This window comes from Eucyclogobius newberryi, unplaced genomic scaffold (genome assembly GCF_026437365.1).
Source record: "Eucyclogobius newberryi isolate DKJ021-1_F unplaced genomic scaffold, fEucNew1.0.hap1 SCAF_16, whole genome shotgun sequence".
In the NCBI taxonomy this organism is placed as follows: Eukaryota; Metazoa; Chordata; class Actinopteri; order Gobiiformes; family Gobiidae; genus Eucyclogobius; species Eucyclogobius newberryi.
Genome location: NW_027315790.1, coordinates 13153708 through 13169704, shown reverse-complemented (window position 1 = coordinate 13169704; position 15997 = coordinate 13153708). Strand labels below are relative to the sequence as shown.

The window sequence follows — 15997 nt, the reverse complement described above, 5'->3', positions numbered from 1 at the left end:
GAGGCTCACCAGCTGGTCCTTGTCCACCAGACCGGCCCTGTCTGCCGATGTGTCCTGGCATGCCGGGGGATCCCGGAGCCCCTGGACTGCCAGGGACCCCATCTTTACCTGGAGGCCCGGGGCGCCCTGGAGATGCCGCCATTTCTACTGGCATCTGCATCCGGGACATGTAGTAGGCCATTCTCTCTGAAGAGGGGTACAATGAGAGCCCATTAAACAACATACAATAATAAACATATTCAAATATAATATATCTCACCATCAAAAATCTTGATAACCTGCTGCCGTATGAAGTTCTTGATTTCGTCGTAGTTCACCACAGCCTTGCATAGGTAAAGAGAATGGGAAAATTATAAGAACCAACATAAATCAGTGCAGTTAATTAAAATATATATTATTTATATGAGCAGCTGGAGCTGCCACTGGCTACTGTAACTGTCCCAGTCCCCTTTTGAATTAATCTAAACTGCTCTAAAAACAAAAAACAGCGACACACAATAAGTCTTTTGCGAGCTCACATCATTTCCTGGTATTCCTGGTGACCCAGCTGGACCAGGGACACCCTCGGTTCCAGGGCTTCCTCTCTCGCCTCTGGGCCCAGATGGCCCCATCATGGGCTGTGCGTCTTTGGAGTGGTACCCTCCACCTCCTGGAGGCCCCGGTCTGCCTCTTTCACCTGGTGAACCTCTTTGACCAGGGGTCCCTGCTTCGCCCTGTGCAAAATACACATCATATAAAGTATCAATAAATGCCATATACTCAAAGTAATATTGCATCCTTTGTCTAATTCTAACTTTTAATGAGATTATTTATTTTATTGACATACTCTACAGTCAACTGATCTGACTTCCGCAGCTTCTTCATAGATGGTAATACATAGCAGAAAACGTTTCAATGGAAGTTATCTGGACACGGTTTTAAAATCAAAACCTTTTAACTTTCATCCAAAAGTAATTTACAGTCAGCTGGAGCTGGTCTGAGAACCACTTCAATCAACAAGTATGATTGATTGTTTCACTAAAACTATGTTTATTTGCCTTTTTGGTTAAAAAAAAAATGCACTGCATTAGCAACAGTGATTTATGAAGAACAAAGCAGCCATAATGGACGTCTAATGTTTACAAGTCACAGACAAAGAGCTGGGTCTTGAAATAGAGAGAGGACAGAAGAATAGAAGAGTCCATCCTCATCTTCTGTCTCTGTTCTTCTCTTCTATGCAGCTAAAACCCTGACAATGGCATGCTGTCAGCATGACAAATAGCCTCATCCAGCATCTCCCCTCATGCTTAATAGCATTATCCCAGAGGCAGAGAATAACTTTATCACTGTACCCAGTCTCAGACAGACCCGACAGGAGTTACCTACTGAATATTAGCAAGGGGTCCAACTCTGACCAGTGTGAACTGAGGTGAATAATCTAAGGAATAGTAAAATAATTTATTGCGTTGAATGAATTGATGACCTGTGTAAATAAATCCAGCATAGTGGGTGAACCTGAGCCTCTTTGAGAGTAACACAGTATATGGATTGATAAGGGTTAGAGGAGAAGCAGCATAGCTGTATGACTGTGAAGCATGCTGAGTGTGCACTACCTTTTGACCCGTCTGTCCAGTGTCCCCTGGTGTGCCCGCAGCTCCCTGTCAGAAGACAAAACAGTTCCCATTTGTCAAAGGCATGAAGGATGTACGGAAGACCAGATCAATACAGCTGTCTGATTCTAATGGCCGCAAATGTTCAATTACTCACATCTTTACCAGCGGCACCATCACTGCCCGGGTCGCCCTAAACACAAGAGCCAATTCAGACTCAAGAAAAAGCCACTTTAACAAGCACATCAACACAGTTTTTTAGTTTTGTAATAGATAAAGAGAGCAGAAGAGGTCACTGACCAATGCCCCCGGATGTCCAGGAGGCCCTGGAGGTCCCCCCATGCCTGGTAAACCTCTATCACCAGCCTGACCCTTGTCTCCTTTGGTACCCTGTTCATAAAAAGTAAAAAGTAAAAAAGTTTTATATCATATTTTTCAAATATATATATTTGTTTTTTTTTTTTAATTCGGCACCAAACATAAGCTTTAAAAAAAAGGCAGAGGTGTTATAACCAGCAGCCAAATCTAGATAAACGTACCATTCCATTTGCACCGGCGGGACCAGGGGGCCCAGCTGGGCCTGTGGAACCCTGTTAAAAGTGAATATTTTTTTTTGTTACAGCTGTGCTGAAATTGAGAGAAAAAAATTATGTGGGTTAAATCAAAATAACACCAACTTACAGCGTGTCCAGGAGGTCCTGGTCGGCCCTGTAGACCTGGAGTACCAGGGTCACCCTGAACAGGTCACAACTTGACATTTAGATTTATCTCTGACTTTATAGTATAAGCAGCACATACGCTATTGCATAGTGTATATGCACTATTTCTATTAGGCCGAACAGCAACACTCTATATCTTGAAACAAAGTTCTCACCTCATGACCAGGCCGGCCAGGTGGTCCAGGAGGACCCGAGGGGCCAATTTCACCCTGAACAAATCAACACATAATTCTGATTATATTTTCGGAAATGCACATATAAATGAAACCAGATATCAAAAAGTAAAATAAACAAAAATAAACACTTTATTAGCTAACCTTTGCTCCGGGGAACCCAGTATGACCACTTTTACCCTTGAATCCCTAAGGAGAGACATCAATGAAACACAACTGCTACTTAATCAGAATATTAGACGATCAAGATAGCCAATGCACCTGGGCTTTGTACATTTGTATTTATGATAGCGAGAGTTAAAAATTAAACCACATTTATGAGGATACTCACTGGGATTCCCCGTGGTCCCACTGGGCCTGCAGGCCCTGCTTCACCCTAACAACAAAAGGTAAAATCCAAAATAAAATACTTTTACTATGATAAGAATTCTGATATTACATATACCTCATTAGGCAATGATGCGCCCATATACAAATGAACGCATACAACTTACACGTAGCCCTGGTTTTCCATCTTTTCCGTAGAGCCCTTCAACACCGGGAGGGCCCTGTCATTACAGAGCTTCAGTAAAACTCAAGAGCTACCATATTGTTATTTAATGAAAGAAACATGTAGACACTAGAGATGCTCCTACCATTAACCCTGGAGAGCCAGGTGAGCCTGGGGGACCAGAGGCCCCTTGAGATCCTTGGAGGCCATCATTTCCCTGTAAAGAACAGTGAACATACAACCTCTTCAGTGTTCAGTGTTGGGTGGAAATGGTAGATGGCTCAAGAAAGAAACTCTTCCATACAAAGTGAATAGTGATATAAATGAGGAGTCTGAACTCACCTTTTCACCCTTGAGTCCCGGAAGCCCTTCTCTTCCACTTTTACCAGCAGGTCCAGGTCCGCCCTGAAACACATACATGCAAGCTGCGACAAGACTTATAATATATTTTATAATAGTATACACTGATTTATTGTGCTTACAGGAGGTCCTGGGAAACCTGGTGGTCCCTGGAATCCCTATAAACAATTGAGAATGTGTCAGCCAGGATGAGAACATTTCCATTATGTTCATTCATTGAGGCTTGTCATACTGACTTGGTCGGCTTTGGGCCCAACAGGCCCAGCTGGTCCTGTATCTCCTTTAATGCCCTGCAAGAGACACAAACACAAAATCCAATACATCCTGTATTTGTGCGTGCCTTTTCCACAATACATAGCCTTATGAACTAGAGTTCAACACTAACCGGTGCACCAGCAGGTCCAGGGAACCCTGCGCTGCCCGGAGCACCCTAAAAAGAGAGACAAATTATGCAGTCTTTTTGCCACAACCTTAAGTTAATGTTTTTTCCAATACTGATTTGCTTACTGCTTCTCCATTACTCCCGGCACTTCCCGGACTTCCACGTTCACCTTTAAGTCCCTGATAATGAAATGAACAACTAATTTCAATTTTGCTGACTACCAGACATTTTTATGAAATAGGGGAGACTTTACAGGCATTCCTGGTGGTCCCATGGTTCCTGGATATCCAGAGGTTCCCGCAGGGCCCTTAACGTACATAAAATATATGTTGGTTGTAGTATTTTGAACATTTTATAACTTAACATTTATTTTTCAGAACACGCAGTGCAAACCTGCTCTCCTTTTAGTCCCGGGAGTCCGGGTGTCCCTTGCTCCCCCCTCTGACCCTGGAAACAAGACCGAGAGGTAAATGAGGGAATATGGATTGCAAATTCTGAAGAAACTGTGCAGCTGTGAATAAAACAAGGACTGTCAATACCACATGGATGACCAGGTACATTCCTCCTTCAGCTGCAGCAGATATTATGGAATTTAATTTAATCATTTTTCTCATCATGAGTAGAATATGAGTAGTATCATCAGCTCATCAGACTAAACAGCTTAAAAAGCTTTCCTTCTGTTGTTTGTTTAGTCTTTGGTGAGAATATGTCACAATGACCTACTATGTGTCCTGCATAGCACGTTTTGTGTCTATGTTTTATGTCTAATTTAGAAGTACAATGATGCCATTTCTCAACTACCAATGATTGTCGTTAAATCTCTGCTTTTGAAATTAATCTACATACAGTTTGTGTTTAAACAATAGATGAGAATACAGTAAGATATGAAATGGATATGGAATAATCAGTTTTATTATGGCATAACTATTTTTTTACAAATTGGTGACCATAAAACACCGACTTTGAGACGTAATTGAAGATTTACAGTAAAATAAAAAGATGTCTCGTTTGAAAAAGTAGAAGAAAATGTCTTACTATATTCCACCAGTGATATAAACAAACGAAAAGTTCAATGGCTTTGATAAAAAAAAGAGAGGGATTAATTTTTTTTAAAAGCCCTGTTTTTGCAAATTAAACTTAAATCATAATGCAGTGTGACGTGCTACAGTACAGTCAAACTCAACAGGTGCTCACAGCAAGAAGCAGAACCTGTTGCAAAGCTCGACTATGATGCAAATGGTTTTCACACAGTGTTCAGTCACATTTAGCCTCACAATTTTCCTAAAACAATAAATCTGGAGAGGGGCGGGCTGTCTGCAGAGTACCTCCACTCTCCATCACTTGGACAGGGGAATAATTGAGCTACAGCAGAGAAACATGTAAAAAACGCTATCAATAAAGAACAGAGGAAACTAGGAGACAAGTGTATCAATAAGAGAGGTTCACTAAAAACACATTTGAGAAGACTAAAAACTTACGGGTGAACCAGATGGACCTTGAGGACCAGGGAAACCAGGGGGTCCCTAGGAAAATACAACACAAAATAATCAATGTGTAGTATGGAAAAATACACAGATTTAATATAACAATGAAGTATGTTAGGCTAGAAACGGTGATTAGTCTGTAATCTGTTGGGGATTGAAAAAAAAAAAACTGTATAGAGTTTATCAATGTTTTATTTCCGATGACTGCTAAAACTGTAGATCTTGTGATCAGCAAGATCAAAAATGGATAAGAGGATCAAAAGTATAAAGCAACAGTAAGGCACTGTATTGAAAGAAGCTACCTTCTAATACATAGTAAATTATAAGTCACATGACATGACACAGGCAGGTGGAAAATGATTGTACCTGATCTGAAAAAATGACATTCCATATTTCTATACAAGATTCGTGTTCATATCATCGTGCTTTTCTGCCTGACAGACAGACCAGCAGGGGGCTCAATGCATTAAGGTTACAAGCACAGCTTCCCCTTGACACTTGATATCATGAGCTTGCAGGACTTGCAGTCATAAGCTCAGGTGAGATCAAGTACTTTCATTCACTAAAGAAAAGCCGATTTTAAAGCCTCAGATCCACACAAATGTATTACTATTGGCAGATATTTTAATATAAAGGGAATTAAATGAGAAAATAGGAACCACGTTGACAGACTTGGGGATCAATAATCTGTTTGGATGTGTGTTGTGGTTTGAGTTGAAATTATCTGACTTTGTCTTGCTAAGTAAATAGTAAATGGTCACATTTAGATGATGCTTTTCTACCTTCAAGACTACCCTAAAGTGTTTTACATCAAGGAACAATTTGATCTTAATGAGAAGCCTCACCATGTTCCCTGGTATTCCAGCCGGCCCTCTGTCTCCCGGGACACCCTGTGGACACGGAACTAAATAAGTCTAAGCTTAGTTTAAGCTTTTTGGTTGACAAGTAGCTGGAATACCTACCGACTCCCCCTTTATTCCTGGTGATCCGGGCACTCCTGGAATCCCGGGTGGTCCCATGTACGACTCACTATTCTGTAATGAACATGAGCAGTAGAATACTATATTTAATTGTCATGATTCTTCAACATAACCGTAAGAGATTTGCAATAATTATCTGACCGCTTGTGTTGCCTGTATGTTCTGCAGTTTCTCCAAACACTGCAAAGATGGGAGAGGATTTTAGGAATTGTTCTGGCAAAAATAGAGTCCAACAGTTGCTAATCTATAATCAAATTAAGTTAATACTACAAGTTCAAAAAGTGAAACATACATTGCATGGATTTAGACAGTTAAAAGTTATATATTCTATGCAATTCTTACTTTTCACATGCTTTTACTGCCTCTTTTATTCAGGCTTAGAAAAAGTGCATCCAACATAATGCACCAACCATTGTGTGTGCTGAATCAATGTAATATGTTTCACTTTGAACTGTCACTATGCATCAGTACACCTGCACAGGATCTACTGCATGCCAAACCACGGCAAATAATAACTGGACATTTTGCATAAAAATAAAGGCTCATAATACTCAAGCCAAATTTCCCCATTGAACCCAATCATACCTTATCACAGTTGTCCAGTGGAGTTACACCAGGCTTGCCCTGATCTCCTTTCTCTCCTTTGGCACCTGTCGTACCCGGGACACCTGGCAAGCCCTGGAAACAGCCCCAACACAGTTCTCCTAAGTTGTGAACAAACTGATAAACAGTTTTTGTTTTTGTTTTTTTTAAACAAACAAAAACTGTCCCCGCTCAAGTGTCATTGTGCTAACAGTCATTGAGAGAACAGTTTTACTGAACTTACATCTGTGCTTGAGGCGTCTTGAGGCAGCTGATGTATTCCAACTGGGATCTAGACAAAGAAAGACAAGTGTGTATTGTATCTTTTAACACTCAACTGCCCCAGACAATGTTTTCTTGACAGTAAAAGTAATCATGGTCAAATCAATTAATATTAACGTAACATATAAACTTCAATCTTTAAATGGTGTTGGTCTTGTTTTGTGCAATACATTGTTAAAAGTCCCTATTTTTTATTTTTTTTTCCATTAGATAAAACCATTACTATAAAGTGGCAATTTAAGTTTGTTTACTTTTACATGACATCAAACATTAGACTACAAGTTAAAAATAATTTGGCTATTAACAGCAGAATATATTGGAACCAAGGATTGGGACATATAGTAGACCTGCATTTGAAGGTTTTAACTTAAAAGTCGACTACTCTACAAAAATCATCCAAAAGTCCCATTAAGATGTCCCAGTAAAGACAATTTATAGACATATGCTCTAAAATAAATGAAATTGCTCACTCCCTAACAAAGCCTCGGGACCTATCCACTAAAATAGTCCATCAATAGCACCTGGCCTGGTTTCAACTCATTACAAACCCATCTGACATTGTTCAAAGAGAAGCCATTAGAGGGGCACAATTTAATGTTCCACCATATATTGTATACTGAGTGCAATCAACAGTGGTCCAGTGCATTAACTGCCGAGGTGAAGAGTCTCTATAATGTATAATGTTGTGTTATATTCATGTCCACAATGTATAGACTTTAAACATACAAATCAATACATTTTGATAACATTTATGAATATATGCTGAGATAAAATAAACCAAAAATATGTTGGGCCATAGGCAAATAAACAAACATGTTAACTCACAGCATATTGTGTGGTGTGCATGATTAGCTGTTGGTAACTCACCTCTACCGCCCACAAAAAGCACATTCACTACACATGTATGGTTATCTACCATTTCATGTACAGCACAGGGGGAAATATAAACATGAGGTGTTTATAGGTTACTATTAGCCAAAAGTAAAATTACGGGTAAAAAAAAAACGGCTCCATCTTTACAAATTCAAATTGAAGTATTTTCTTTCATATGAATTTATACTTATTATTTTCTGCTTTGTTCATAAGATCTTTCTGTTTTTGCTCTAATTTTACTTACGATCTTTCCAGGCAAACCCGGATTCCCCGGTATCCCGTCGTTTCCAGGGATACCCTAAAAAGAAGGCAGTGGTTGAGGTAGATGTTGCCTGCTAAAGGCTAACCACTCCCATCTCCACCAGTGGTACAGGCAGAGTCAAAGGGTCACATGCTGTTCCTTATTAAAGGTAGGCTATGTACAGTCAATGACACCACCACTTCCTCCAGTCCTGAGCACCACACCTGGTCTTTGCCACCTTTGACTATTCAAGCAGAACATAGCAACACTTTATTTGAAGGAGCGCTTGATTGTTTTGTAATGTACAATAGCCGTGTGGATGAGGGTGTAATCATTCAGAGGCATACCTTCAAATAACTGTTTATGTCTTGAAGGACATTGCCCAGCCTGCTCAGATGACTCATGAGTGAAGCCTGGCTGAAGCTTTGTTAGTATTTTCACATTTAAATACAGGGACAGTATAAGCCTACAAGTGCGTCATGTCCTACATGCATATGTGTCCTTATGCGCAAGTATGCTGAAAGCCTGCACCTTCTTTAAGAACCCACTCAGTCTGCAGTCTGGGTCTCTTACCTGGCCTTGGTCCTTTGATAGTTTCAGGGTCATAACGGGCCATGTGGCTGATCACCTACATGCATGGTTTATGGCACATGTCCTGATCATGATGCTAAGCATGTTAATGTCTTTCTCAAGACTCCCATGTTGCCCAAGCAGGTTTAAGAGTAGCTTGTATTTCAATTCAGATCAATGAGCGGTGGCTGAATTGAACAAAGGATTAAGCTAATGAAGTCCATGATCTTCTTACTTGGATTCCTTGGATTCCAGTGACTCCCTGGACTCCCGGGGCTCCTGGTGGGCCGGGGGGTCCAGGAGGGCCCTACAAAAAGAGATGTTTGTAAGTTAATAGCACTTAAGCTTAAATCATGAAGCTGCTGACTGTACCCACCTGAGGGCCAGCTTGCCACATGTTTACTGCAGTTCCTGGAGCTCCCTGGAAGGAAAGGACAGTTGAATCAGACCAGGAAAAAAGTAGTCTCTGTTTCAGCAGGCAGAGGGAGGCAACAGACTGGTAATGTATGCTTTGTCAGTCAGATAAAAGTGACTCAGGTACAAGGTAAATAGTGCACATACGATGAAGTGGTAACATGCTGTAAGTATATTCAGTGTGTTAGTATTTCAGTGCATATACTCACTGGTCCGCCCACTCCCGTGTACGAGGGGGTTATGCAGTTGCACTCTCCAGGTTCACCCTAAAATATACATCAGAAGCAGTTACACAAAGATAAGATCCAATCTCTTGACGTCTCCCTTTCTCTCACTTCTTTTTTTCATTATTTTGTATAGCGTAAAACACATACTTTGAAGACGGACAACTACAATAGGTGGTGGTAAATACACAATTTCAGTTGGCTGCCAACTGCCATTAAAAGCAACACAACAACAAGGATCCAAGTGAATTTGCAATCAACTTTTAAGCTAGGCCAACTCTCTGCCTTTTAGTTTAATAAACGTGTATCATTATTTTAACCATTGTCTTAATTGACTAAAATGTGAGAAACCAAACTTTAAGTTTAAAAATCATTTGAATTTGTGTTTGGGTATAGTTTGCTGTGATCTTTGCCAACTCAAAACATATAACATATTATATGGTAGTGTTATGTTATGTGAACTATATGTGCAGGTCTGAAATACAATTTTTATTTCAAACCTGCACATATAGTTCACATAACATAACACTACCGAAACAGATGCAGGGTTTGGAGATGGGATGGATGAAGCAACGTTTTCACTTTTCCAATTTATTTATAGCCAAGGGATGCTTTGACAAGTGTTGTTTTGTCATTTTCCTGTTATGTGATTCAATGAAGGTGAAGCCATTGAACAGACTTTTTGGTTTCAGCCAGCATCAGAATGGTTTTAAATAGTTTTAGAAGATTATTTTGAAAATATTGTGACATACTTAGTATCATGACATGTATTATTTTGTTACTTCAACTGCTGCTTCAGTATGATTTAAAGAGGCAGATGCACTGACTTCCACAAATACGGTATTTTGAATTCAGTCTGAAATGTCTTTGCTTTCCCTGCAGTACAGCCTCTGCCACTTTGTCATCGCTGCCTCTCTCTTTCTCTTTCACACAGTGGACGGTAGCTCTGATGAAGGCAGTAATTAATAGTCACACTCTCTTCCTGTCTTAAGGGCCCCAAACTCCTCTAGTCTTTCAGTCACAGTACACTTGTCACCTCCTCTGCTCCTCCATGAGCGCCCAGAGGCCTCTCTGTGCATGCCTATGTTCAATTCAGTGTGCATATGAAAGTGCAGGGGGGCGCTAAACTATCTCCAGCGATTACCATCTGTTTCCTTCTTTTATACTCAAACCCCTCCAGATCCCGTCATCCAAACAAAACGCTAGACTTACCTTGTCCCCCTTAGCTCCATCTTGTCCCTGCAAGAGAGAGAAGACACACACACGCATAGAGAAACATTTAGTTACTCCATATTTGTTGTTCCAGAAGAAAGCTCGTGGGGCACTGAGCTGGGAGGAGATGAGGGGACAGCAGATGAGATGGAAGCAGACATTGCCGCGGTCATGGATTGAAACGGGCATTCTTGGTTACAAACGATGCCTGAATCAAGGACAATTCCCAAAGAAGCTCAAAGAAAATTGAAGATGGTAACACAGAGGCAGCCAATCTTGTTTGTTGCTTAAATCCCCCTTACATCTTTTTAAATCTCTTATGCAAAAGAACAGAAAAGTGACTCCAATTAGTGTCACATTTGAGAAACAAAAAGGACAAACTTACCGGCTTTCCTTCTGCTCCTGGCAACCCATTAAGACCTTGTTTTCCATCTTTACCCTGTGGTTAAATAGAGGAGAGGAAATTAGTCATGTAAAAGTCTGTGCAAGTAAACACAATTTGGGCACATACATGGATGGTTCAGGGGTGAAAATTAAAGAGGCAGAATGGCAATTTGTGAATAAGTAACAGTTTTTTTTCTTTTAGGATTAAATGAGTAGATGCATGAAGTGAAATGTGAAAATTAACCGACGAATACTGCGTACCTATTGTCCAAGTCAAATCCACTTAGCTGGAGAATGATTGGAAGAAAATTGCACAGATCTTCTCGCTGTGAGCAAAGCAAGCCCCTGGGCCACTGTGCCACCCTTAAGGCTGCTCATGAGGCGCGATAAACTAGTCATAAACCTCAAAACCTTTTCTGCTGATGTCAAAAAGGCCATGATTACTATTTTTAGTGTTGCAAAAAGTTTGATCTCACCGGAGGTCCTTCAACTGCGGGCCCCATTGGCCCCTGTTGTCCAGGAAGCCCAGCGTCTCCTCTGGATCCCTGTTAGTAAAGGTACATATATAATTCCATGATTTCAAATACAGTATAAATCCACCTTTCTGCTTTAAGTAGTACCTTCTCTCCTTCAAAGCCAGGATATCCTCTCTCTCCTTGGGGTCCCTTTAAACAAATGATTAATGTCATTATAATCATACGGCACTGAAGAGAATGTTCTAAAATAGGGGAACTTACTACAGGTCCAGGCAGCCCTCTTGGTCCCTGTTCACCCTAAGATTTAGATGAGCTACAATTAGCATCTCACACGTTTGTAAACCCATCAACTGTAAACTTGTGTCAGTGATGACTTATACAGGCTTTAGTAGATGGTGTACAACTTTTATGTATGTATGTATGTATGTATGTATGTACGTACGTACGTATGTATGTATGTACATATGTATGTATGTATGTATGTATGTATGTACGTATGTATGTATGTATGTATGTACGTACGTACGTATGTATGTATGTACATATGTATGTATGTATGTATGTATGTATGTATGTATGTACGTATGTATGTATGTATGTATGTACGTATGTATGTATGTATGTATGTATGTACGTACGTATGTACGTATGTATGTATGTATGTATGTATGTACGTATGTATGTATGTATGTACGTATGTATGTATGTATGTATGTACGTATGTATGTATGTATGTATGTGTGCGGTTCCTTTAATTGTGAAAGTAACTTTCAGGTTTTACCTGAGGCCCCAGAAGACCAACTCCAGCAAGACCAGGTTCTCCCTATGAAGACAAAATAGAACAGTATTGAAAACTCTAACTAATGCATATACTTAATCTCCTCTCCAAAAGTAACACTATGACCTTTCATACCTTGGTTCCTTTAGTACCAGGGGTGCCTTGAACACCTGCTGGGCCTGGTAAGCCCTGGGAATAACATATCAGTTGAAAGTGAACAAATCTATGAGGATTTGAATAATAACCTCATATATATTCCACTCACATGTTTCCCTGGTTTCCCTTGTCCTGGTGGACCGGGCTCGCCTCTCTCCCCTTTGGGACCTGGGACAAATACGCCCTCACCTCCTGTAGCACCCACCGAGGGGCAGCTGGTGCAAGCATCACCCTTGAGTAGAAACAGTAAGTTTAACTACCAGGACTACGAAGTAGTAAGGAGGAAAAGCAATACCTTCTCTCCTTTCAAGCCTCTTTGTCCATCTTGTCCTGGCTCTCCTGCAAAACCTTGAACTCCAGGGACACCATCTAGTCCTTTATCCCCCTGTTCTCCTGCCTCTCCCTGGTGACACAAAACTATTCACATCACACAAGCTTATCTCTGTAGTTTAAAATATGTAATACTGGTGGTGCTTTAGTAGTATATATGTACATTATAATCTGTGTTACAACAAGTTCTGACACAGCAAGTTAAAACATACAAATAAAAGATGTACCTTTTCTCCTTTAGGACCCGCAGCACCCGGTTGGCCCTGTGCATACACATAAAATGTGAACCTTAATGCATGCGGATGCACGTACACGGTATACACATACTTAATATGCATAGGCAGTCATCTTGAAACACAAGCCGGTGTCTATTTAGCCTAAAATAATTGTTGACATAAAACTAACCGCATAGGCATAAAGCATGTAATTGGGTGGGATGACGGGATCCTAGAGAGATTTATAATACCTACCAGCACTTCTGTGGTCAGAGAAGCCACTTTACAACCTATTTGCCCAATAAACGAAAGCATGGTGCATTCACAAGGGTAATTTCTCTGTACTTGGCATATTTTGTCCCAAAGTCTCAGAGAAGATTCTGTACTCACTTCATACAGATGTTGAATCATTACAAAGTGCCAATCACAATGTGTTCACGTGGCTTCATAACATTCTTGAATGTGCATAATTAAAAATTGAGCTGATGACAGAATCCTATGGTCAAATTTGTCTTTTCACTGTCAAAAAGCAGATATGTTGTCCTGAGTTATGGTTGACAACTCTGAAGTTACTCATGTAACAAAAACTGGCACAAAGTTCAATGTTTTCCCTGCCAGCGTAAATAAACTAAAGTTGTTTTACTTTCTCTTTAGAAAGTCGTCCCATTACTCAACAACAAAAGACCTAACTGTTGTCAGCTGAAACGTCTTCAAGTCATACGATTAATTTGTCAAGTTTGTGAAGCCAATACCAAACAAATAATATTTGTTATGGTTTTATTGATAAGAATCAACATTTGTGGGGTTTCGGTTTTGATATTTCTGTCTCCTTCCCTCAATCTAATTATTATTTTCTAGAAGGTGAACATAACCTGTGAGAATTACCAGAAAAGATATATCATATTTATTTGGTTTTATCAAGTTACCTGCTTGCCTTCTGCTCCAAAGCCTGGAGGCCCAGGTGGTCCTGGAAGGCCTCGTTCACCAGCTCCAATAGGTCTGATATTGTGGGGCCCACCACCGACCTCTGATGGCTGGCACACACCACACTCGCCCTAGGACAAACAGTATTTTTGATGTGCTTATAAAAACCCTATCAAAGATGTTATACAAAGAACTGGACAAAGCTGATGTACTTTTTCTCCTTTGGAACCAGGATGCCCGAGACCTGGGAGTCCTGGGAGTCCTTGATCTCCCTGTGGCGACAACACCAACACATTAACATATGTATGAAATAAAACTAATTGATGAAATAAAACGTGAATACACCCTGATATCATTGAGGGTGGGTGATATTGCCCCAATAATTTGCAGCCTGAGTGTGTTTTATAAGATCATTAAAGAAACTTGCATATAGTCTCAAGGATCAGCCCAGCCCTACATCACTTACATAGATATTTACATACCCTTTCTCCTTTTTGTCCATCTTTGCCACTGTGCCCCCGTTGTCCAGGCTTTCCCTGTCGTATGGGCACAACACACAACATAATTATTATATAAAGTGTCACTATGTTTGAACTTGTTCTGTCATGTTTTCATTCACTCACCGGCTTTCCATCAGCTCCTTTGCTCCCTGCAATGCCCTGCAGACAAGTTAGTAAGATGGGTATAAGTAAAATCTATTATATTTTATAAATTGTTAAAATGTAGTGTGAAACCCCAGGTCTTGCATCTTTATCTCCTAAAATGAATGCGTTATGGATGGTCATTCTTTAAAGTCTGTTAAGACGACAGAGTGGGTTCACCTTGTGAGAGCTTAAACACTGTGTTAATGGGGGTGGCCAACTCCTGAACATACCTTTTCTCCACCAGGCCCTGGTAAGCCCACAGCGCCGGCCTCCCCCTGTGAAGCACAACAGCAGACAATGCATCACTTTAATGAGGCTTCTTATCACTGCCCACACATGCAAGCAATCACAAGCAGGTAAACAAAATCAGCAATAGATCTTTTGTCAAGCAAAACAATTATCCATCAATTTTCAGCATCCTATGTATTATATCTCTCACCACAAGAACAAAGTCTTTACACTTGAACAAGATAACACTGTTTGTTTTTGCTTTCACCTTGGAGGTGTTCTGCTGTGAAACTTCATTACTTCTAATCTAAACCTAAAGCGCTCAGACTCACTTGGTTTCCTTTCTGACCTGTCCCTGCTTCACCTTTCTCTCCTTTCAGAGTCTGGCTCATGACTCCAGGCAGCAGGTTAGCAGGCAGCTGACCCAGAGTGGGGCAAGCCAAACACGCGTCACCCTGTAAACAAAGTCAGGAACAAAATAAACATTTTGTTTGTTTTCCAATATCAAAGTGATATCGAGGTATTTTTGGGTAACTTACCTTTTCACCTTTGAGACCATCAGATCCATGTTCTCCCTGAAAATCAAAACAAAATGCTTACTTCGTCCAAACGCTCATAATGCATAAAGACAAGGTTTGCCAGTGCATTATAGATCACTATGAATGAGGTTGTTTTGGGGGTTAGTTATACTTCATCTAGCATGTTAGCGTGAATAATAATGTAGGAGTGCTGTGAAAATGAATGATTGAAGCTCATGTACCTTTTGTCCTGCTTTGCCGTCTGCTCCTTGAGGCCCCTGTTGTAGGAAAAGAAGAAAAATTTACAGAAAATGAGAATTGGTTAAGATCAACTGAGACTTTGTTGAAAAGAAGTTACCCGCGCACCCGCCCTACCCTCCATCCCCTCCATCCGCCCTAACCAGGTATGACAGATGGATGCTGGCGCTATTGGAAATCGTTGCACGGAGAATCTCATAAGGCAGTAGATTTATACCTCTCTCCACAAATCATATCGTTGCTGTGCTAAGGAGTGGGCAGAAATGAGAGTAGCAGGGATGCAGTGTGTGCTACATGTGGAGGTGACATTAACTAAATGACCAGTGATCCAAAGAATACATTTTCTACATCACTAGACTTGCTGAAACATACCCACTAAATTATAAAGAAATGAAAGTCATTGCATCTGTAGACGAAATACATAAAATAGCCACAGTTGGATGCTGGATGAGACCGTGATTAGGCTTGCATTCCACAGTTAGATTCCCTCAATTATAATAATTATAATTCA

At 40.5% G+C, this 15997-nt stretch overlaps 1 protein-coding gene across 3 annotated transcripts in view; it reads right to left on the bottom strand.

The window, feature by feature from the left end:
* col16a1 (collagen, type XVI, alpha 1) overlaps positions 1-15997 on the bottom strand; it is a 56536-nt gene that overhangs the window by 920 nt on the left and 39619 nt on the right. For 2 of the 3 annotated variants that reach the window (XM_072447619.1, XM_072447618.1), the window contains 48 exons: positions 15471-15506; positions 15250-15285; positions 15043-15165; positions 14713-14757; positions 14462-14497; positions 14321-14374; positions 14051-14110; positions 13841-13969; positions 12927-12962; positions 12665-12772; positions 12479-12601; positions 12349-12402; positions 12217-12258; positions 11697-11732; positions 11580-11624; positions 11436-11504; positions 10961-11014; positions 10576-10602; positions 9349-9405; positions 9102-9146; positions 8961-9032; positions 8159-8212; positions 7004-7051; positions 6763-6855; positions 6319-6357; positions 6160-6231; positions 6043-6087; positions 5192-5236; positions 4107-4160; positions 3967-4020; positions 3839-3892; positions 3717-3761; positions 3568-3621; positions 3454-3489; positions 3314-3376; positions 3117-3188; positions 2976-3029; positions 2813-2857; positions 2626-2670; positions 2464-2517; positions 2271-2324; positions 2129-2179; positions 1890-1979; positions 1747-1782; positions 1593-1637; positions 519-713; positions 260-323; positions 10-186 (listed from right to left, as the gene is read on the bottom strand). In XM_072447619.1, the coding sequence (XP_072303720.1) occupies positions 10-186; positions 260-323; positions 519-713; positions 1593-1637; positions 1747-1782; positions 1890-1979; positions 2129-2179; positions 2271-2324; positions 2464-2517; positions 2626-2670; positions 2813-2857; positions 2976-3029; positions 3117-3188; positions 3314-3376; positions 3454-3489; positions 3568-3621; positions 3717-3761; positions 3839-3892; positions 3967-4020; positions 4107-4160; positions 5192-5236; positions 6043-6087; positions 6160-6231; positions 6319-6357; positions 6763-6855; positions 7004-7051; positions 8159-8212; positions 8961-9032; positions 9102-9146; positions 9349-9405; positions 10576-10602; positions 10961-11014; positions 11436-11504; positions 11580-11624; positions 11697-11732; positions 12217-12258; positions 12349-12402; positions 12479-12601; positions 12665-12772; positions 12927-12962; positions 13841-13969; positions 14051-14110; positions 14321-14374; positions 14462-14497; positions 14713-14757; positions 15043-15165; positions 15250-15285; positions 15471-15506 (3025 nt within the window). The remainder of the gene's footprint in view (positions 1-9; positions 187-259; positions 324-518; positions 714-1592; positions 1638-1746; positions 1783-1889; positions 1980-2128; positions 2180-2270; positions 2325-2463; positions 2518-2625; positions 2671-2812; positions 2858-2975; positions 3030-3116; positions 3189-3313; positions 3377-3453; positions 3490-3567; positions 3622-3716; positions 3762-3838; positions 3893-3966; positions 4021-4106; positions 4161-5191; positions 5237-6042; positions 6088-6159; positions 6232-6318; positions 6358-6762; positions 6856-7003; positions 7052-8158; positions 8213-8960; positions 9033-9101; positions 9147-9348; positions 9406-10575; positions 10603-10960; positions 11015-11435; positions 11505-11579; positions 11625-11696; positions 11733-12216; positions 12259-12348; positions 12403-12478; positions 12602-12664; positions 12773-12926; positions 12963-13840; positions 13970-14050; positions 14111-14320; positions 14375-14461; positions 14498-14712; positions 14758-15042; positions 15166-15249; positions 15286-15470; positions 15507-15997) is intronic. The other variant, XM_072447620.1, reaches the window with a different exon arrangement.